Genomic DNA, 23,330 nt, shown 5'->3' on the forward strand with positions numbered 1-23,330 from the left:
CATGGAGCCAAAAATATTTTTCTTCCTTCAAAATATTTCTCAGACACCTGCAGTTTCCTATTTGACCATGGAGTAGTGAACTGTGGTTAGGGTTTTGTAACTAGAAAAGCACAATAAATAAATATCTGTAATAAAATGACAACTTTCCATGAAAGATCAAGATTCACTGAATACAAATTATGGAATTACATCAAATAAAATGATGATTTCTTGATTTTTTTCCTTTAAATAAGTAGATAAATAATTTCAAACGAAATATTGATATTTATTCCCGCTCCAAGTGCGTCAGTGACGTCAAATCTCGCGGCACCACTTCCCCAAATCTCGCTGGAGAAACTAACAAGGAAGCGAATGGCGGAAATGTAGAGCCACCTCACGCTTTCAGTTAGTCATTTCTGGATATAGCTCTTTCTTTTCTTCTTAAAAGCAGAACCGAGCCCAGAGTCCAGCAGATGTCTTCAGGCGAAAGCACTACGCGGTTCTGAAGAAGCGATGCGGTCGCTTTGAGTCGCCTGACAGGGTTTGTAAAGTGGATGGACGGATGGGCAGTCAGTGAGCCAGCTGAGAGCGTCCTGTCACCGACAGCCTGCCAGTTTAAACACCGGTAATGTGTAACGTTAATATGGGGGGGGGGGTTACTTATTTTATGTGCCTTAAAAGCAAAGTGAATACAGAATTCGTTCAGGATTAGCGTCACTAAAGCTGTGGGTTGAAGGTAGCACATCATCCCCACACAGAAAAAGCAAATGCAGATCCGACCATATGGGAAAAACTGACAGCAGGTGTATCATAGTTTGAGTTGGTTAAAGAGCTTCAGAGTGCCTGAACAGCAGACAGTTTGATGCTTTTACCATCAGTAAAAAAACAGGTGTGCGGGTGTTTACTGCAACTTGACGCAGAATTAAACCAAACAATCTGTGGGAGACCTGAGTCTCCAGTGTGCTAACAAGGATTCTGTTATTTAGATGTGTAGCACTATATATTTTTCCAGACAGTATCAGATCAGTTCACTACATCACCTGCCATTTAATCTCTCTAAATATGAGGGCCTCCTTTCATCCTGCTAATGACTTGTTTGTAGGGTTGCCAACTCCCTGAAAAATAAATAAGGGACACCTCATGGCCAGGGCTGGGCGACCCGATTGTCTTCACCCTTCCCAGTGTGAGGAATTTTTTTTTAGCTCTTTTTTTGGTGTGTGAAATTATTTTTTTAACCTTTTGACAAAGTGCGTCCCTTTTCAGCTCAATACTTTTGTTTCTAAATACGGAACGATTCTGTTTTTCAAGGGACGGTTGGCAACCCTACTTGTTTGTGTGGTACAACCGGGATAAAACTAGAAGAGCAAGTTTTGGCAACTGTTCCTGACCAGCTGTATCCCATATTCATTAAAATGATTGGCAAATAAGCTCTTTATCTTAATTTGTTTTTTCTTTCTAAGACCAATCTGAGACAAGTGACAAGTCAGGTGATTGAGACAATTGTCTGATCCCTAATTGGCGTTTAAAATTAATTGAGTTTTGAGCTTCATACTTAAATCGAATGTAATGCCTCATTTGCAGACATATGGCCCTGCCGCTCAGTTAGCCGAGGGAGACGAGGAAACGACGCGAGCATCATGTTTCTGAAAACATCGTTCACCACCCTGATCGTGGGGGTGTTTGTGGTCTATGTGCTCCACACCTGCTGGGTGATGTACGGCATCGTGTACACCAAACCCTGCAACAACCCCAAAGGTGCCAACTGCATCACACCCTTCCTGGCTGGGAACCCCAAACTGCAGGTCAGTTGTGTGCAAGGATGGTCGCACCGGTCATGCATGAGTCTGGTTTCTCTCTTTGATGCGGATGCCTGACATGTTCGTCTTTGTTCGTTAGCTGAGCATCTACACCGCACTGCGGTCGAACGCAGAAGGAGGCCATACTCTGATCCACAAAGAGGAGAACTTTGATGTCAACAGCAAGTTTGAAAGGTTGGTTGTTTTTGGGGGGGAGTTAAGAGATTCACATTTATTATCTTAACAGAAGTAAAACCTATGAGATAAAAACAGACACTGAATTGAATGCGCAGCCCCTTGTGGTATGAAACGGTGTTACACGGAGATTTGATTGAAGCATTCTGAAAAACGGATTTCTTTTTTAAAGTTCTGTTTTAAATTTCATTCCTTTCTTTTCCATGTTTCCCACAGGACAATCAATGTCTCCCTACCTAAGAAAACCCGTAATAATGGAACTCTATACGCACTAATATTTGTCCATCAAGCTGCCCACGATCCGTGGCACGATCCACGACAAGTTCACTTGGTTGCTCAGCTCACCACGTACATGGTCCCTAAACCGCCTGAAATCTCTCTGATATCTGGAGAAGATAAAACACAGGTACCATACTGTCTCTGCTATTGCTGAAAGTCAACACACAGAAAGTACTGTTTTCCTTCCTTTCGGTTAACAGTTATGTGGTTTATTTGAAAGGGATCCACAGCGCTCAGACATGAAGAGGAACTGTGCCGCTTTTATCGAGCTTTAATGAGATCACTAAACTCCTATCCTGTCTTTGCACTCGCGCAGGGTCAGAAAGAAGGCCAGCAGAAGAAGCCGCATGATGCAGCGGCAGGGGGCGGAGCCAGAGCTGGAGCCACCTCTGTGTCAGACCATCCAGTTTCACACTGGCGCTCCCGCCTCACTGTCAACATTGTCGGCGACCACTTCCTCTTTGACAGAGAATACCTCCCAAATGATGTCCACAGATACCTCAGAGTGTAAGATGGCGGCTACACAAACACAAATGGCACTATGAGAGGAAATAGATATCCAAGGGACGTGTGTTGTTGTTTTTTTTGGTGTTGTTGGTTTTTTTTAAAGAAGAGGTTTAAACGATAGGTCCACAGTTTGGGAGCTCTAACCTAAGGCCCAGCCACTTTAATTTATTAGCCAAGACCTAGAAATAGCCAAAAAGGGTGTGTGGCATGCAAAGGGTTAAAAAGTGCCTATTCTAATCCAGGCGGTTGCTTTCTGATTCAGCCGCAACCGGTGAAGTGGGCCATGACCGATGCCGACATAAAGAGCATTTCAATAGTGGAGGCGAGAAAAAGAAACGATGCTTTGAGCTGTACTAGCTGTACTTTTAACGGATTACAGGCTTGTCGTGACGATCAAAGAGTTCCATAAAGTGTTTTATCTGTATGTGTTCCAGGTTTCAGAATGGGAAGAAGGTGGTGTATCTACCTCTGCTGTTTGTTGATGAGCTCAGCAACCGGGTCAAGGACCTCGTGGTAAGTTTTCAATTTTAAATAAATATTATGCAACAGACTGCAACTCCCTGTCAGGTAGTCCCAGTGGCAGATTTTCAAATGCAATGCTTTTTTTCTGTTATTCATCTTATTTGCTCACGGAACCTGGTTAGAGGACAATGAGTTTATGAGGCCACAATAATGATGTGTTAGTGAATGCATGGCTGAGAAGCACGTTATAGGAAACGTTGAAAAGATTTTTTTTTTTTTCCCATGTTTTTGTGTGTAGGAGATCAACAGTACCACTACAGAACTTCCTCTGATCATCTCCTACGACTCAATCTCTCTGGGCAGACTTAGATTCTGGATCCACATGCAAGACGCCGTTTACTCTCTGCAGCAGTTCGGTATGCTAATCTTCCTCCTTGCTTAACTTAACTGCAGCCCTGAACTTTTCTAGACATTACCTGATCGAGCATCCTGTGCGAACGCAAAGTTTGAAGTTCACCTCCTACTATAAGTGATGTATGATTGCACAGTGCGGTGCATTTAGTCTATCTGCATCCTTCAGATAGAGCTTCAGCCAGGTTTCCCGATCATGTCTACACACCTAAATGCAGTGCGGTTTTCTGTATCTGTTTTTGCAGGGTTCACAGAGAAAGATGCTGATGAGATTAAAGGGATCTTCGTGGATACCAACCTGTATTTCCTGGCCCTGACTTTCTTTGTAGCGGCTTTCCATGTGAGTGTGGCTGCAGACTTTTAGAGTGTACTTTGAATCCTTAAGTGAGCTGTTCATTTCAGTTCACAGTAGGAAACATTTTTATCATTACAAAATATCACATATAAGTAAAGCTTGGGGTAATAAGTCATCTAACTGGGTCATTTTAAGGTCAAATAAAGATGCCAGTCTTAACTCTGAATGCTCTTTCAGCTCCTCTTTGACTTCCTGGCCTTCAAAAATGACATCAGCTTCTGGAAGCAGAAGAAAAGTATGGTGGGAATGTCCAGCAAAGCAGGTTTGTTAGCTTCACGGCACTGTTTCACCTTCTCACCAAACCCCTTCAAAATCCAGTTTATACAGTTGATATGGGCATAAAGAATCACCATGAATACATTTGTGGTTAGTGGCTAAATAAACTACTCCTAGTAGAGTGTGTGAATGTCACCCTCTAATAAGGCTTTGACAAATGTGCAGAACAGGTGAATCTACATTATTTTTTCATATTCTGAATCTGCTGGTTGGCCAGCAATATTTCACTCACAAGAGAGCGCTTGTACCTTAATAGTTTTTGAATCATTTTGGCTTTGCAGTGACAGATCCACAGAACCGGCACTGTGGGACCTCTGATTTATGGATTTTTAGAGAAGTGGCAGCTGAGAAAAAACAACAAAAAACACAGTGTAACTATATAACCCTACAAATGTTTCCCAGTGTTGTAAGATAACACAAAAGGCTTTTAAAACATGTGGGATAAAGTGTTATCAAGAGACTCGAGCTGAACCAAATGATTGGTCATCAGTGTCAGTTTGGGAGAGCCATTTACTATCTCACATTTTCTGTTGTTTGCTTCTATTTTAGTACTGTGGCGATGTTTCAGTACCATAGTGATTTTCCTCTATTTGCTTGACGAGCAGACCAGTCTGCTTGTCCTCATACCTGCAGGGATCGGCTCTATGATTGAAGTAAACACACACGCGCAATTAAAAATGAATTTAAACACACACAAAATGACCATTTATTCTCACTTCAGATTTGATTAAAAGGTGATTACGTGATCTGTAATATATAATAATGTTTCTTTTTTTCTTTTTTTTAAGGTTTGGAAAGTGAAGAAAGCCTTTAAGATTCAAGTTTTCTGGAAAGGAGGCAAACCCACATTCCTGGTATGTGTGCATGTGTCTTTATCTGTAATCTCTTTTTTTTCTGCTATCAGCCACGTATCTACGTCTTTGTTGGTATAGACTGGGCCTTTGGGAGGTGGCTACACAATTATACACACGAAATTGAGCATACCTGCTTTAAAATGCTGTGCAGTACACAGTGTTGTGTAAAAGTCTTTAGCAACTCTGTGTGCCTTTTTATATTTTGTTTCCAAGCAGCTGCACTTGGATTTTTTTTAAGCTTGAGCAACAGTTGTCCAGGCTTTTTGGAGCTCTTTGAAAGTTTTTCTTTGGACATTGGCTACTTTTTCACTAATTTTCAGTCCATCCCTAACCTGAACCTGAACATGAACATTTCAGAAGGGGGGAAAAACATTTTCAGATGAATCTTAATTTGTTTTTAACACTGAGCTCAACGATCATTCAACCATGCAAAAGGCACCTCAGAGGATGAACCAGTTTTGTGGACGCATAACGGACAACTTGGCAAAGAAGCAATTTAAATTTTTATCTTTAGGCACTTTCTTACTAGCGTGTTGCAAAAACATGTCATTTGTTGTCATGTCTTTAGCTGAATATACAAAACACCACAAGCACAGTTTAACATAAACTCAAATAAATTTGTATTTTTGCACCAACAGGGTGATTCCCAAAGTGCTATAAGCCAGAAGCTAGGCATATCTCAGCATGGTGTGCAGTGTATCCTTTAAAAAACTTAAGGAAACTGACCAAATGAAAGGCAAAAGAAGGTGGAGCAGACCTAAAAAAATATGTACCTATAGTTGCTGTCAAGAAGCCAGTTTTAAGGGAACTTGGGAGAAAAGGTCTTGAGGCGTGATGAATCCAAATCGCAAATTTCTGGTTATTTGCTGAGGATGTCAGGAGATGGGCACAACATTGAGTGTCAGTTAAGAGCTTTAAATGTCTTTCCAGAAGCCTGGATCTGAAAAGTACTTAAAGAAATTATGAGAAATCTTGCCTAAGAGTTCAGGCTATGTTAAAGAATAAAGGTGGTCATACCTGTACATTCTGTTTTTTGCCTTATACACTGTAATTCCATATGTTTAAATAAAAGTACAACATATACGCATCCAGTTATTTCCTATGCCAGGAAGGCTCTGGGTTAAGGAGTAGAGACCAGTGTTACACAGCCTGTGCTAGAACATCCGACTCGCTCTTAAATTATCTGACATGTTGACTCAAAGTACCATTTTTCTCTAACTGCTGCTTTTTTTTTAACTGCTGGTTTTATTCTCTTATGGTGCTTTCTGCTGTAATAATATTTGTATTTAATTAAATTATTGTCCTTTGACAAAGCACAGAGCCGATAATGGAACTTTAGCCATGTTAATAAATAAAAAAGATAAATGTTCATGCAGCATTGTAGGCAGGATAATACATGCTTAATAGAAAACACGACAATCCTTTCTTATAAATGTAAAACGCTACATCGAGGCGCTTGAGTTTATAATTGTCCTTGTTGGCATTTTTCCTTAATTTCTGCAGCACTGACCGCAGCTGTAGAGATTTTTAAAATGTGAGTGAAAACATGTGTCGAGTGTGCTAATGAGTGTTTCTGTTCTGTTACAGTTTGGAAAGTTAGATGAATCTGAGAGGAGAACGGAAGAATATGATACCCTGGTAGGGCACGAGACAATTATCAGTTGTTTCTTTGCGATATGAGCACTTACGCTGATTGCCTCTTTCTTTATTTTTCTGTAGGCCATGAAGTATCTCTCATACCTCCTTTACCCACTGTGTATCGGAGGGGCAGTGTATGCACTAATATTTTTACGATATAAGAGGTAGGAGTCTGCGTATGTGTAAGTAACAATAACGGGATACTGATTGACTCAGTCTGACAGGTCATCACTCATTTTGATTGTGTATCTTTCTGTTGTAGTTGGTACTCGTGGCTGATTAACAGCTTGGTGAACGGTAAGGTGCTCTATACTCTTAGCACACACACAAAATACCTCTGTCCATAACAGTCATAATAAATTCTCATGTGTTTTTCATCACTTTATAGGTGTTTATGCATTCGGGTTCCTCTTCATGCTTCCGCAGCTATTTGTCAACTACAAGGTCAGTTTTACTTTGAAGTTACTGATTCACAAAAATCAGTAACCCACGCAATCTGTGTAATAAATGCACACATTAAAATGCAGAAATCTAACAATAAAATGCCACCGTGTGCAAACTGCAGTTTATTTACCATAACAACACAGCACAGTATTCATGACTGATTATTCAGCTCTGTTCTTTATTTAACAGCTGAAGTCTGTTGCCCACTTGCCCTGGAAAGCCTTCATGTATAAGGTAAAAAATAAATTTCCTGTTGTTTTCTGAGTGGTTTAGCAAATGGATGGTAAGGCCTCAGTAACACAGGCTGAGAGACTGATTGGTAACCTAAGGAAAAATGCGTGTTCTGCGAGTGGTTGCTGGCAGTCACTAGATAAAATCGGCCACAAAGAGGGTGCTGCAAAAATCCCGTTTTAATGGTTTTGATCTCAAGGCGGATGGCACGGTCGCCTGTAGTTTGCATAGAAGACGTCCACTTGTCTGCACGCACTTGCCAACTTCTCTCCGAAGAGTAGCGAAACTGTGACGGAAATGGAAACCGAGGCAATTTGCCTAAAATAAATAAGTGAACTTTTGGAATGCTGTTGTTTGCAGCAGTAAAGCACTTTTATTTTGAAGGAGAATATTCTGCATTTCCAGTTTGCATCATGTTTTTTACTATCGTGCTCACTGAGTAGATTGCAATCAAGCAGTGTTTACAGACGAGTCGGCTATCTCAATTCAAACTGGATGATCGTAGTATTATACCGGCAATCACAAGGAGATTTTTTTTTTTTTTTTTCTTTTTTTGGTGCAGCACCCTCTTTCACTTGTCAACCAGTCCGAGAATGCACATATTTCCCTAGCAACCAGAGATTGCCGGGGAGTGACTGACTGGTCTCTAAGCCGGTGTGACTGAGGCCTACATCTTTCATACTGTTTTTACAGCTTTTAACTTTACATATAATAATGTTGGTCAGTGATTTAATTACTAAAGAACTCTCACTTCTAAATTTGAAAGAAAGTGTATCTATTATTTTTTTTTTAATGTTCAAGAGCCGATGTAATTTGTCAGAATAACTGATCACCCCTACAAACAATGACTACTTTTTTTTTTTTTTTTTAATCTATCTTTTGAGAATGTTCATGGACTTCTTTCATGTTAACAGGCATTCAATACCTTCATCGATGACGTGTTTGCCTTCATCATCACCATGCCAACGTCTCACAGACTGGCCTGTTTCAGAGATGATGTGGTGTTTCTCATCTACCTTTACCAGAGATGGTACATGCACACTACATTACACGTAGCACATTTGTTAAAAACGTGCACATTTTTTTTCAGAGTTAAAACTCTCCGTTTCTTTCACCAGGCTCTACCCTGTGGACAAAACAAGAGTAAACGAATATGGAGTGTCGTACGATGAAAAACCCAAAGGGAAGAGTCACTAGACTCGGAGGAATTTGCTTTTATGATCTGGAATCTGTGGGTATTGTCTTGTTTCCACTGGTGTCCACTCATCTTTATCAACTGGAATGAGTTTAATGGTCAGGGGTACATTTTTGTTGTATATGTTCCAGGCACATAAATGTGCTTATGGTTCGGACTTTTTCCACCCTGTTAAAAATTGTTAAAAGGGCAACATCATCTTCTGCTTCGTCTGACAGTCTGACGAGGCCTTCTTGTTTTGGTTTGGGTTTTTTTTTTTTTTTGGTGGGGTGGGGGTTAGTTACAGTGTGTGTGATGGGACACAGTGACGAGCTACATCTCTGGCCCTTTCAGACTGATGTAACAACCTGAAAAAATACACTTATAATGTAATTCTTGTGAACTGCTTGCAATTGTATTTTTATTTTTCCAGAGTTTTAAATGCACAAAGGAATCTTTAGAATTCTTAACAATGCTACGCTCGTGTTTTGAACAAGTTGGATTCAGCCTGCTCTGACAGCTGGCAGATGTAGTATATCTACGAGCTGCAGAGAAAGAGCTGCTTTGCTCATCTGAGAGCTTTATTCAGTAAGAAGACATAATCCAGTGGCTTGTTGTATACCTACCAGATAAGACAGCCTTCAAGTAAAATCAAGATAGCTGTGTGATGGCAGGGATAGAAAGACTGTGCTGTGACAATAAAGGAGGGAGTGTGGCAAAGGTGAAGCATTCTGACTGATGTTTCAGGCAGCTCAATAATATTGTTTCAGGCAGCTCAATAATATTGTTCCAGACAGTCTCAGAAAAATCAGGCTGTAGTCATAATTGCAGCTTTTGTGCTTAAGTGGCCACTATTTCTAAATTGGTAGCTGGTGTTTATGGTAATTGGAATAAAATATGAAAGCTGCAATAAGCAAAGGTAAGCCATACAGAAACTAAAAATGATATATTGTTAGCTCTGTTGAATATGTAAATTATCAGAAATTATGTTCATTATTTTTAAGCATTTCTCAATAATTTGGCAATTTGGCTCTTAAAAAAAAAAAAAACTGTACAAAATTATATCCAAAATGATCACGTGCATACAGTTGGCATTTGTTAGTTCTGTGACAAAGAACGGTCATGTTTAATGCTACAGTCACACTAGGGAAAACAGTAGTTGGAGGCCACGGCACGACCAAAACCATTCTGCCGGTGTTCTGTAAACTTGTAAATCAAAGTGACTTTAGTGCAAGATGGCGACGAAATGGCAGTAAGGCCAATAAGACAGTCTGATATCAGTTTGCAACTGAATAGGATCCAGTTGGCAATTACACGCAATCTGCTTATGAAGAGATCTGTTGACATCTGTTATAAATCTGTTGCTGTCTACATAACCACATATTCACATGAAACCCTAGCATTCAGAGTCCGGCAAGTGTAAAATGGGAATTCCTCCATGAATAGTGATGTAGTTGATGTAAAGTATTTACATTTTTGTTGTCTTTTTTTTTTCTCCTGGTTACAAGAAAGTCGCTGTCCTGCTTTTACTCTAGTGTGACTGAGCTGTAAAGAGGACCTGTTATGCTCGTTTTCTATTACACACACTGTTATGATGTAAATGTTCATAGTAAGAGATAATTAGATAAACACATTTGAACGTAATCTCTGAATGGGAGAAATGAAACACCAAAAGCATAACAAAACGGTTTACGGGACTTTTTTTCTACTTCCTTATTAATATGATGGTATCAGTTTATCAAGAAGATATGCAGACCTATATACATAAACGGTGATTAAGTTTGCTTCCAGTAGCTTACGTTTGCTCCCGCAAAGCAAACAAAGTTGCCAAAAGAATAAAATAATAAAATACAACGGTATGCATGACAGAGAGGGCAGCCTTAAAGAGAGAGCAGCTTAAATAGCTTATTTCGCACAATGTAAAATTTCAAATCGACATAATAAGTATGCTTTTAAAGTGAGAATAAACTGTAACATTTGAGGGCAAAATCAAAGAAAATGGGATTTAAAACGTAAACGTTTAGAAATCCAAATTGGAAAAGTGATTCATTTGAATGTATCACTTTTCAGTTCTGCTGAAGAAGCGCGGATTGTTACACAATTCTGTTTATTTGCCAGTAGATGGCAGGAGAATTTCACTAGAGGCAGAGGAGAAAGTTGTGATCTGTTGCCATGGAGAGAAGATTAATTGCCCAAGACATTCCAGAATCTTAAGCTTGAAAGTTCCACAATCTGTGAAGTTGAGTTCTGTATGTTTCGTGTCTCTGTAAATGGTACTGACCGTTTCATGACATTGTACCACTGACAGTCCTACTGTCTTTTCCATCCATCTTCTTTTTTTTTTTTTCTTTTTTTTTACATAACTGGGCCAAGAAAATCTGCTAGTGCCAAATGTGAGAATGAATAATGTTACCATTGTACATTCACAATGGATGGTACATCGGATCTTTTGAATAAACACTGACATTGTGAGAGAGATGATGACGGAAATGTTTAAACAAAGTATTATTACACTGAGTTTATGCAGTCAAAATTTGATTTATTTGCCCTAGTTTGGGTGTTTGTTTGTTTTTTAAGACTTTAATTGAAATAATGTACTTAACATTCAGATATCATGATATATTAGGTCTGTATATAAAGGTTCTGCACAGGATTTGTTTCTTAAAAATAGTTGGCAGAGATTTGCCTTTAAATTGTTTTACTTATTGTAATGTTTGTGTTTTTGATTGAGATGAAATTAAAAAATAACTGACAAAATGTTACGTGTAGTTGGTATGTTACTATTGCTGGGGTAAACTGTTCAGTGGAAATGTTGCTCAGAGATAACCTGAGTAATGCAGAGATAATTTCATTCGTTAAGGGAAAAATCTAGCGAAACCTACCTGGCGTGATGTGAAAAAGTAATCCCCCACCCTCTCTCTCTCACTCACACACACACACACACTTGTTAAATCGTGCAATGACTTTGGTTACATAATCGAGGCCTAATTACTACCAGATCTGTTGGATCAAGAAATGACTTGAACAGAATCTGTCTGACAGTGACATCACGGTAAACATCAAATCATGTCACGATCTAAAGAAACTCAAGAGCAGCAGAGGACAAATGTTGGGCATCTATCAGTCTTACTAAGCCATTTCTAAAGCTTTGGGACTCCAGTGTACCACACTGAGAGCCTTTATCCACAAATGGAGAAATCTTGGAACAGTGGTGAACCCTCCCAGGAGTGGCCGCCCTACCAAAATGACTTAAAGATCACATCAAGAGAGGAAAAAAGACTAATGAACTGCCAGCCTCACTTGCACAATTAAGGTCAGAGTTCATAATTCAACAGTAACAAAAGAGACTTGGCAAAAATGGCATCCGTGAGGAAGTTCCAAGGTAAAAACCACTGTTGACCAAAAGGAACAGAGTATCAGTCACATTTGGCAAAAAAGAAAACAACTTGATGATTCTAAGACCTTAGGGAAAATATTCTGCTTTCAGAACCACTACACCTGTCATAAAACTAACACAACTTTTCCGAAAAATGGCATACCAGTAGTGAAACATGGTGGTGGTAGTATGATGTTCTGGAGCTGCTTTGTTGCTTCAGGACCAGGACAACTTGCTGTAATTGATGGAATATGTCCAGCCATCGATTCATGGCCTAAAGCTCAATCACACAACCACCACAATCAAAAAGAGTGCACAAACTTTGCAGGAGAGGAAAAGACAGTACAGCTCTCTGCAATGTGGTACACTGCTGTTGTAAGGTCTCTGAGTGTAGTTAAGTGTTTCTATAAATACAGTACTGCATTCCTCCGCAATTTACACATACACCAAGATGGTCTTGATGCATTCTCAATCATCCAGGAAAGTAAATCTCCAAAAAGTTGATTCTGTTCATCTGGACGTAGCGTTTTGTGGGAGAAACGTTTCGTCACTCATCCAAGTGACTTCTTCAGTCTCAGCTGACTGCAGGTTTCCCCAATCTTATAAACAGTACATTTGCATAATGACTGAAACCAGCCCACTGAAGGAACAATGGGCTGGGAGGTCAGTTCCTTAATCTTAATTATGCAAATTCTCATGACCATTGATCAACAACCACTGACCAAAACCCACTGATCAATGGCCATGAGTACCATTCACAGAGAGTTGGGGAATGGCTGCAATCACAGCATTGTAAGATGGCGAAAGATGTACCCTTAGGCCCCCTCCTCGATTCAGAGATGGTCTTTCCCTTTTCACGTAAATGGCCTCCTTGACTCCGCGCTGAAACCAGCATTCCTCCCTGTCCAGGATGTGTACATCCTCATCCTTGAAAGAGTGTCCACTGGCCTGTAGGTGTGAATAGACTGCAAAGTCCTAATTTTTCATGTTTTATTGGGGTCCAGGGTGTAATTTGCCACAGGGCAAGGGTAAAAATTCTACTGAAACTAAAATGAGAGAACAAACAGGTGTCGCAATAAGATGCCCCACAAATTATTTGTGCCAGTGTAAAAAATAGTTTTTTCCAGCCACAACACAAGACACTACAGGGATAGACCCTGCAGGCCTGACAGCAGGAGATGTATCACTCCTCCTGTTTTCCACCTGGATAGAGTGTTTACACTGCAGTCTGCCTTTGGTGGCTTTTTGGCAGCTACTGTGATATTCACTAGTACCCTCACTGACACACAAAACAAAACAACGACTACACTCCAAACACACTGAACGTCACAAATTCACTATTGATATCGCCCTCTCTGTGTCTTTCTCTCTGCCATCCCAAAAACGTTCCTCTCTTCCACTTGATGCCATATAATAATTTTATTAGTAAATGTGGTACATTTCTTTCCTTTTTTGGATGCTTTCCTTAAAAAATGCCTTTTTCTACTGTTTTTTCCACACTAAACATGATGGTAGTATTCAGGAAAGAGCATGTTAAAAAAACAACTCTGGTTTTAGTGGCCTATCAATCAAATTAAAAAAAACTGGTGTATAGTTTGAAGTCTGAACTTTCAACACAAGTTAAAGCAGAGACTCAGCGTGGCTGCAGCTTGTATCTATGTCATCTTAAGTCAGACATATGATTTGGAGGTGCAGCGACCCCAGAGGCTGAACCATTGGCACATGTCACCCCATGCCTCCCCCCCTCCGTCACCTTTATTCGGTGTTGATTCAAAATGTGCTCTGGCACAACCATAGGGTGGCGCTAGAGGTAGAGAGGTGGCAGGAGATCATTTTAGGGTGGCACATGCCACCCCATGCCACCCATGATCTGAAATATGTATGTGTGACAAATATTCAAAAAACTAAATAACTCACACACTGATGTTTCATTATATGTAGACTGGTAGGAATATAATACCGGGACTAGATACAAGATATTTTTGAACTGTTTTATGTATAATATTTACCAGCGAGGTATTACTATTCTAAAAATAAAATAAAGTCTTCTGAACATAAAGCTATCGTACGTCGTTTTGTGCGTCGTGACGTCAGAACCACGCTCCCTGACGCACAGTATATCTTCTGAGCTCCCCCCTTCGGCCCTCCCTTTTCTGCTGTAGGAATTCAACGTGCGTGAGGTGCTCGGTTCTTCACCAGAAGCTAAGGCCCGCAATCCGGCGACTAGCACCGTCAATTTCAGGCATCTGACCCTACGAACATTAAATCTAACATCTACGATGGCCTCCGTATCCGAGCTCGCCTGCATTTACTCCGCTCTGATCCTCCACGACGATGAAGTTACCGTCACTGTAAGTGTCCTAGGTTACCCGGGATATTTCAGCCAATATGTCTGAATTGGTCGTTCTTGAACATTTTTTTCTGGGGTAAATATCCCGAAATACAAAAAAATGTGACATTAACAGATAAACCGGTATAATAATATATATATCGGGCAAACGCCAGTTATGTCCGCGAACTGGCTAAAATGGCGTCATGCTAGTTGCTATTCATAGGCCGCGTTTTTCTAGCTGGACAGCTCAGTCTTGTTCTTACTCTGAATGCTGATGTTTAACCGTCGGTTTAGCCTTAAACATCTCGGCTGACAGGTCTGGATGTGGTGTTCACTGACAGGCTGTGTGGTCAGACTCATCAAGAGTACAACATTTATTTTTTTAGTGTTGGCATCACCGTTCAAAGTTGTTATTGTTAGAGCTTGTTGCATGAGCGGGTCACCTACTCCCCGGAAGGTCGGTGGTTCGATCCCAGGCTACATGCCAAATATCCTTGGGCAAGATACTAACCCCATGTGTGCCTACTGGTGGTGGTCGTCAGAGGGCCCGGTGGCGCCAGTGTCAGGCAGCCTGGCTTCTGCAGGCTGTGTCTACAATGTGGCTTGCCACCACCACCAGTGTGTGATTTCACGCACATTATGTTTACCTGAGAAAGTGGAATGAGGACATGTTTCAGTTATGTTTTCTTAAATTCTATTTGTAATCACTGAAAGTGTTAGCTTCAACACATTATAGAACACCAGTTTATATGTCATCGCTCATATTTTAGCAAAAGGGGTTCCCAAAAGTGGTTCAACATGTGAAGTAGAGTTTAATAATGATGGCTGTTATGTTATTTATTTGTCTGTCCACAGGAGGACAAGCTGAATGCCCTGATCAAGGCTGCTGGAGTCACTGTGGAGCCTTTCTGGCCAAGTCTGTTCGCCAAGGTGAGAGAACACACTTCTGAAATCATATCACTGAATAGATCTGAAGATCTGCCAGTTTTTATGTATCCCAATAACTCTTATAACCAATACAAATTTAAGTGGCTGTAAAGGAGACTTACTGATTGCACGTGCCGTAGTGAAACAGACCTGTTCATTGCTTTCTGTGTGTTTTAATGGTCTGTATTTACATTTAAATTTATTTTTTTTTAAAGTTATGTCAGGCTGAAAGCATTAATATTGTTCCTGTTGTTGCCAGTATGAGTAAACACATGAATATGGAATAAATGTCTTGATGCAACAGTGCTGCCACTTAAAGAAAGTTCAATGAATGAGTAGGACACAAATTATGAACATACTAAAATTTAAAAAAATGAAAACATACTACACTTGCTGTAAAGAGTCTTTAGGCATGGTAGGTAGGAGTTGTGCTTGATGCCCTGCCTTTTAAATACACTGATCTCTATAACAAGCGCTGGACATGTGAATAAAGTGACGTAACCTGTGAATTTTCTTTGGTAGGCTCTGTCCAGCATCGACATCGGCAGTCTGATCTGCAATGTTGGAGCTGGCGGCGGAGCCCCCGCTGGAGTCGCTGCTGCTGCAGGTGGTACTGCCGCTGCTGGTGACGCCCCAGGTAACTAAACAAAGCATTTCCCAGCGCTACATTTGCAGTTACATAATAATGTGAATGCAGTCTTGGGCTTGTACCACTTTTGAGTTTCTCCTTCAAGTTCAGATTTCATGTACCTCAGAAATCAAATTGACTTTTTTCTTTTCTTCTGAATTTAGTTTGTGTAGTCATCTTTGACTTAACTACATCTTGTTTTCCCTCTACAGCCAAGGAGGAGGAGAAGAAGGAGGAGAAGAAGGAAGAGTCCGAGGAGTCAGACGACGACATGGGCTTTGGTCTCTTTGACTAAAACAGATGTTTTTTTATACAAAAACACAATAAAAGTATAAAAAATGACTCCTTGTCTCTTGTTTTTGTTTGTTTTTTATGTACAGAAATTCTGCACATACAATTTAAATCTGCAGCATTTGTCAGCACATTAACCTAAAGTGACATTTAAGGCTGTAGATTTGTAGTGACTTCACTTCCCTGGACATGAGAGAAATTATATTTCAGCACATTCAATTTAGGCACTGAACCTAATGCCATGGCAAGCTGTGTGCTGATAATTCACAAAACTGCAACTACTGAACTCTTGGTCAGAGTTTTGTAAAAGCTGAATACAATGATCATCCAAATTATACTCAAGATTTTACTTTTCATTCTCAGTTACTTTCAATTCTCATTAGTTTGACCAGCCAATTGATAAAATATGTTTCTGCATAGTGCAAAACTGGTAGAAGACTTCATGATCTGGAGTAAACTTTTAGGAGATCGGCAACAGCTTGTCTTGAAAATACAGTTTGATAAGTTGGGTAAATGTGGATTTATACTGATCAATGGTCATCTTAAGTTAGACTGTGGAGATGGCTTTTAATACAATTTAGAAGATGATGTCAGTACCCTGAATAAAGGACCTCTAAGCTTTCAGATCATTGGCTTTCAGTTCGGCATATACATTTAATTCAAAAGATTTTACTTCAAGTCAAAAGTAGTGATGGCATGAAGCCCAGTGAATGTGTCATCTCCAAATGCTCCCTAAATGCTAATATTTTTCGCCTTTTTGGTGGCTCCATAATCTGCTTACAATCTTGCAAGCTGGTGATACCTCAAAATCACCTCAGATCCAATGCACGCAACAAAAAAAAACATAATTTCACCGTCTTATGAACTGCTCGAGTCACATAACCAGGCAGTCCACGGCTCTGCTGGCCTGGACAAAGGCTTTAAGCTTTACTTGACACTCGGAGTTTCAGCGTCAGACGTAACATCAGTAGTCAAAAGTATTCTCTGTGCCTGCCCTGCTAAAAGAGTCACACAACCGGGAGTTAACCAGGTGGTGGGGAAATCCACAAATGTATCGAACTAAACTTGTGTATCGAAATAAAACATTGTATTCCTGATTGCATATATTGCAATATTTGTATACAAGGTGGCGCACACATCACTAACAGCCGTTTCCGTAGTGTAGTGGTTATCACGTTCGCCTCACACGCGAAAGGTCCCCGGTTCGAAACCGGGCGGAAACAAGTGTTATACATTTTTGGTTTCCACTCACAGTGACAACCAAACTAAGAACAACTGAACGTCACAAAACACAGTGACCAGTTTTTTTTTAAATCATGTACTGTCTGGCAGGTTTTGCAATAAGACTTATGATCCAAGAGCACTGACAACTTTTCTAAGATCATCAAAACCATGCCATCAGCATGAACTTTAGCATTGTCTTCACATTAACTCATTTAACCCCCAAATAACCTCATGCATTTTACTCCTTAGACTTCCCCTACACATAATATGTTTAATTTTGTCAATGTAAGGGGGTTAAAACGGCACCCATTGTTGCCGGTGGGTTAACCTGCCAAAGGTTAAGCTCACTTACAGTCCATGTTATGTTCATTTATGATCCATGCTGAGCTCATTTACGCTAAAAAACTGAAAAGAATGTAGGTTTTATTATTAAAGGTTTTTTATTATTATTAAGGTTTTATTACTAAAGTAAGACTTAATAACTCAAAATTTCAAGTTATATTCTCAAATCTGAGTATGAGTTAGTAAGTTGAAATTATGAGATAACTTAAAATTCAACCTTTCCTTTTTGATAAAAATAATACTTATGGCTGGATTAGGGGACCCTGAACTATACCTCAATTATGCTGCAATACCCTTAAACTACTCGGGGTTTCCCATGATGTACTGCTGTTATGACTGAAGTGGACTGAAATTTTGCCTTATGGATGGCAAAAAAAAAAAAAAAAAAAAAAAAAATCCTAAATAGCCTTAATTCAGGAGCCCTACTTGAATTATTGACTTTCGATGCTTTACAAGCCAAAAAGCCCAACATGAGTTTACCATATAGATCTACAGTATGTAATTAAGCATGCATAAAATATGTATTGTTATCTTACAGACAGTGAAACAAATAACAGACGAAACAACAAGACAACAACCTGAATTGCTTCAATAATAACAGTGTTTTATTTGCTCGGTTTAGCAACTGTACAACTGTCTCCTTCCTGAGAATATTGCTCACCTCAGGGGAGAGGGAACAGCGAGAGGATGAGAGGGAGGAGAGAAGGAACACAAAGGTGAGGGGAAGAATAGATAGACCAGAAGTAGAGAAGGATTAAAAAGGTATAAATAACTGCAGTGGAGGGAGGTAGAAAGGTGGGGGAGGAAAACAGGATAACAATTGAATATTTTAAAATCATGACCAAACCCTTGCGAATGAGGTCGGCACCCTTAATTTAAAACAACTCTTGGTGCGTTACAGATACAACTAGAGTGCAACAAAGACTGTAAATATTCTACTAATCACCTGAAAGTTTGACAAAGAGGAAACAACCCGACTGATGGCATGGTACAGAGAGCTTTAATATACAAACCAATCAAAATTTTAGAGGATAAGCAGAGAAACAACAGTTAAGCTGTTGCTAAACTTGTTCTTGTATTCCACAGTTAAGCAATATTTTGAGTGAAATGTTCATTTGGCACAGGGCAAGCAGCTGTATAGTATTATTAGCACCTCCACTGTAACTTAAAAACTACCCTCCCTCCATTTGTCCCTTCCACTCCTCCCTCCTGTTCTCCCGTCTCCAATATTTATTATTTACTAACAATTCATGCCTCAGAAATGTGTTAAAAATAGAGCTTCTTTGTATATTTACTTATGCAAGTTAACTTTAAAAGTTGCATGTAGCAGTTTTTATATTTAAAAAGACTTATAGCTGTTGCATTGTTTTAATACTCAAATGTTTATGCTGTATCTTGATGCCTGAGATAAAGAAGTCTAGAGTGGGGTGAAAAAAAGAGAAAAGAGATGAAATTATGAGCAACCGTGGTGTAAATCAATCACTTTTGTTCATACAAAGTTTAAGAAAACAGAGGCATACTGCAGGGATGAACATAGTGACAACAACCACAATAATAATAATAATAATAATAATAATAATAATATAAAAGCATGTTTAAAGAACTTTATGAAATCATCTTCATCATCCTCCTCATGCAGGCTCTTCAGTTCCAGTTGCTTCCTCCTGCGTTTGTGGAGTGTCAGTCATGTGTTCTCGTGGCAAAGATTGGTGGGTCCATTCACCAAAAATACCTGTCCAGTCCTTCAAGTGAGCTTCCCAGACATTTTATTTGAATCTTCAAAGATTTAAATGAGTAATGAGTGATTCTGGAAAAAAAGGGGTTTTTTTTGAGGATATGTGATGAGAGAAGAGGGTTTCTCTGGATACAAAAGGCAATAATACAACTGAAGTACAAAACAACACAACGCTGGCCAAAACATGACTTTTTTCCAGAGAGAACGAGGGGGGGAGGGGCTGATTGTTTCAGTTTGTCGTGTCTGCTGTCCATCGGTTTTCCACGTCAGACCTTCATCACTCTGTCCACCTGCCGATCCTTCTCAGTCTCTTATTAAATTCCCGAGAACTACCAAACTCCCGGGCCCTCTTTCCCTGTCCTGCATTTGGATTCACTGCATCAAAAACCGCCAAGTTGGTTAGATCCCGGGCTAATGTGGGCGGGTCTGGTTGATCATCTTGAGCCGTGATTGGTCGATGACGTCCAGCAGGTTCTTGGCGTCAACTGCGAGGGCGTGAGCTGCCATTAGCATCTGTTTCTTGTAGTCCTTTTGTAAACTGTCGAAACAGACACAGCTTTTACTACACGAGCCCCGACGTAAAAATAAATCAAGAAAACACGCCGTTAACGTGTTAATCCTCACCTTGTCATGACATACTGCTGCGCCAGCTTCATCTTCGCTATCAGCTCGGCCAGATCTGAATTCAGCAGCTTCTGGGCCATTTCAATCTATGAAAAGACAAAGAAAATGTCAGGATCAGATGATAAATGATAACTTCCAAAAGAAGAAGATCAAAGAAATGTATTTACTTCAATACCAAAAGTGGCTTTAAAATGACAACACAGGTGCCTGTTAGGGTACATTTCTCACATCTATGTGGACCTCAGTTGCATCGGCTTCAGCGGGACAGGAGACACATTTTTACGGGTTATTTTTTTAAGCACTCTGTCTCTATGGAAACCTTAGCTACAACGTTACCTTTTACACTACGGTGTCGTTAGCAAATATGCCTTGTAGTAGTACTACATAAGGAAACCCTTACTCAAGCTGTCGTAGCAGACAAAGAACAGACATTCCTTTTGTTGGTTTTTTAAGAAGGAGGATTCAGTGTACAAGACTGGATAAACAATGTTTCGCCAATGAGTAGTTGCTGTGACAAGAAATTAAGAAACTCTCATGAAAAAGATCAAAAATAACTCCAAAAACAAAAGAAAGACAGTTTATCTAGTTTTCAACCTATCACTGAACCCTTTTAGTGGTTTTCTCTTATCACAGGAGTTTCTTTTTACCTCTCTGTGTGTGCTGGCTGGCAGCACAGGAATCGTCTCGTCCACTGTGGCCAGCAGAGTCCTCAGAGCCAAACCCACTTCCTATGACAATAAACACATACAATCATAAGTTTGTAGTATTAAACTGGCTCTTCCACACCCTAATATTTTCTCAATTTTCACACTCTGCCAGTGTAACACAAAGTGTAAATAACAGTGAAGGTTGTCTGAAGATCTTAACCGTGATGTTCACCCTACCTTGACCATGGGGACGTACTCCTCCGGGGCAGCGGGCTGGATCCTGTTCGACATCTCGATCACAGCTTTAACCAGTCCCGTCACATTCTCATACACTTTGTCGTTGGAACGATCCAAGTTGGCGGTGGGAGGTGGGCTGATCTCTTGAGGCTGCAACTGTACCAGCAGACCGGAGTAACACGTACTCATAAAGATTTAAGTTTCCAATTCATTGCTATTTTTTCTTAGTTTATTTCTTTTAAATACATATTTAAACAACAACTAACATCACTCAAACTGCCCACAGCTCTTCTGCCATGGTCAGGCAAGTGATGGTAGTTTCACACATTTAGCTGTAGGTGGCAGTATATGCAAAGATAAACTGGAGACAATCTATTTCTAGCCACAAGCATTTCTAGCTAATGATGAGAAACTGACTTTTCTACAGTGAGCAGCAGGCATGTTAGTACAGAATGGTTGTTAAGTGACAAACTCAAAGCTCAACTCTTTGTTAAGTGACTTTAATACAGATGTTAACACTAAGCAGACACTGCACATCTGCTGTGTGTAAGGCGGGCATTTATACAAAAAATGCCCACCTTAATTCGAACCATTTGAAAACGTTTTATGGTGTTTTCCAATTAAAACTCTGTAAAACATTTAATGTACCTTGTTTTACAGATTTAAGGTACCAACGTAACTGTGTTTAAGCTACGAGACATTTTTAAATGTCGTGGTGAAGCAATTACTATGGAGACGTTAAAGCAAGGCTTAAGCAATTTGAAAGCCACAGTTTTCATTAATAAAATAAGGCAAAACCAAAACAATAAAAATAATAAAAGTTTTTCCAAATGATGGTGGACAATAACTCAGATTTGGAGGGAGATGTTTTTGATGCATCAAACCTTTGAGAAGTTCATCATTTTAACTTCGATCATTAGACAGTGTTAGACTTTTGCTACAAATCTACTGACATGTGCTATAATATCTAAATCAAATTTTTCTTCACCAGAAGTATTGCTTGCACATTTTTAAAAAAAGGTTTTATATATGCAATCTATCTCTAACCAGCAGTTCATAACCACGGTTCCATTAATAACAACTGTTTTCTATTTTTTCCCCGTTTTTTTCTCTGGTGAAGAAAATGACTGAATGACTCAGAGAACATGAAAGTGACTGTAACTAGCAGCTGGCTAAGTCTATAATGAGGACAGACACACAAAGATTAGCTTACCCTCCACGGCTTGGGGGAGGAAGAGGGGAGGGGAAGGAGTGGTGGTGGTCGGGTGGATGCGGTTTGAAAGGGGAGTGGTTGAAGGGGAACGGAGTACGCAGGTTGTGAAAACAAGGGAATGTGTCGGACAGATGGATTGGTGGGTGTGTGGATGCGGTGCCGCGGGTCAGAAAATAAGGAATAAGAACAGAATGGAAGCAGGTTAAAGGAGTAGTGGATGGAAGTTAGTAACAGGGGGGAGAGAAGGAGTAAAAAGGGGGGGAGAGAAGAGGGACAGCACATTAGGCCAAAGCCAACCACAGGCAAGGCATGACATGGACCGGCATGCAACCCATCAGCACAATACCAAAGAACCAAATCAAAAGCTATGTGTAGGCAAGAGCGTGCAAATTACCACAGTAAAACACAGACTTCTATGAAACAGAGAAATGAAACCCCGTTCCTAATCTTAATCATCTTTAAACCTCACGTTCTTGCTGGAATTTGTGTGTTCATATGCACCTTGACCCCGTCATTGTAGCTTTCTATGGGGCAGAGACTGGGCAGGTTGGTTAAGTTAGCTGGAGCTCCTGGGCGGGGCGGCTTTTTGGGAGGTGCCACAGGTTCTGGGGGAAAAAACAAAATTGTGGGTTAGCATCTTTGCCATGAAGCAACATAGCATGTACATTTTTATACAGATAACTAGACTATAATATGAGTTACATTTAAGAAACAGAATACAAAGTAGTTTAAAGTAGTTTACCACTGATATGCTATAGCGACTGACATGTTCATGCGTCAACAATGCCAACTAATAATGTACCAGTTCTAATATTTTTCTTCCACCACAAATGTTGGGATGAAAATACTTATTATTTTCAATACTTGTCACCGTCTGTTTCTACTAAACATGTCAGTGTGTTTGCTCTCTCACCTGGTTTCCCAACAGGCTGGTAGATATGTTGGCTTCCACCCTGTGCAGACAGACAGACACACTTAAATTTGGCCAGTAATCTCAGACTTTTATAAGTCTAGTATCAATAAATTCTCATCCACATTGACCAACCTTTTATTTAGGGGAATAAATCTCACAGAAACAATAAATGTAACATTCACAAATATAAACAAGCTAAATATAAGAAAGAAAGTTGGAAGCTGCCATCGCATGCTGAGA

General features: G+C 39.9%; 3 protein-coding genes and 1 non-coding gene across 13 annotated transcripts in view; 3 read left to right on the forward strand and 1 right to left on the reverse strand.

Moving 5' to 3' along the window:
• The first annotated feature begins 313 nt into the window (after positions 1–313).
• Positions 314–9,370, forward strand: clptm1l (CLPTM1 like). The gene is made up of 18 exons (XM_084919715.1): positions 314–604; positions 1,561–1,781; positions 1,876–1,970; positions 2,187–2,376; positions 2,566–2,756; positions 3,191–3,269; positions 3,517–3,634; positions 3,875–3,969; positions 4,162–4,246; positions 4,810–4,913; positions 5,049–5,114; positions 6,702–6,752; positions 6,834–6,916; positions 7,015–7,049; positions 7,141–7,196; positions 7,386–7,430; positions 8,342–8,457; positions 8,546–9,370. The coding sequence occupies exons 2-18, from the start codon at positions 1,617–1,619 to the stop codon at positions 8,622–8,624; spliced, it is 1,653 nt and encodes a 550-aa protein (XP_084775841.1). The 5' UTR covers positions 314–604; positions 1,561–1,616; the 3' UTR covers positions 8,625–9,370.
• A 4,734-nt stretch (positions 9,371–14,104) lies between these two features.
• rplp1 (ribosomal protein lateral stalk subunit P1) lies at positions 14,105–16,206 on the forward strand. The gene is made up of 4 exons (XM_084920075.1): positions 14,105–14,328; positions 15,165–15,239; positions 15,759–15,873; positions 16,077–16,206. Exons 1-4 carry the CDS (start codon positions 14,257–14,259, stop codon positions 16,157–16,159), a joined length of 345 nt encoding a protein of 114 aa, XP_084776201.1. The 5' UTR covers positions 14,105–14,256; the 3' UTR covers positions 16,160–16,206.
• A 1,099-nt stretch (positions 16,207–17,305) lies between these two features.
• trnav-cac (transfer RNA valine (anticodon CAC)) lies at positions 17,306–17,378 on the forward strand. The gene has a single exon. It is a non-coding gene; the product is annotated as a tRNA-Val (tRNA).
• A 926-nt stretch (positions 17,379–18,304) lies between these two features.
• Positions 18,305–23,330, reverse strand: part of ptk2aa (protein tyrosine kinase 2aa) — a 63,693-nt gene continuing 58,667 nt past the window's right edge. For 7 of the 10 annotated variants that reach the window (XM_084918495.1, XM_084918493.1, XM_084918494.1 and 4 more), the window contains 7 exons: positions 23,091–23,130; positions 22,679–22,782; positions 22,178–22,186; positions 20,965–21,120; positions 20,728–20,808; positions 20,081–20,166; positions 18,305–19,994 (listed from right to left, as the gene is read on the reverse strand). In XM_084918495.1, the coding sequence (XP_084774621.1) occupies positions 19,868–19,994; positions 20,081–20,166; positions 20,728–20,808; positions 20,965–21,120; positions 22,178–22,186; positions 22,679–22,782; positions 23,091–23,130 (603 nt within the window). In that variant the 3' untranslated portion in view covers positions 18,305–19,867. The remainder of the gene's footprint in view (positions 19,995–20,080; positions 20,167–20,727; positions 20,809–20,964; positions 21,121–22,177; positions 22,187–22,678; positions 22,783–23,090; positions 23,131–23,330) is intronic. The other 3 variants (XM_084918501.1, XM_084918492.1, XM_084918500.1) reach the window with 1 other exon arrangement.

This window comes from Perissodus microlepis, chromosome 22 (genome assembly GCF_051167445.1).
Source record: "Perissodus microlepis isolate ML-2025 ecotype Zambia chromosome 22, ASM5116744v1, whole genome shotgun sequence".
Lineage (NCBI taxonomy): Eukaryota > Metazoa > Chordata > Actinopteri > Cichliformes > Cichlidae > Perissodus > Perissodus microlepis.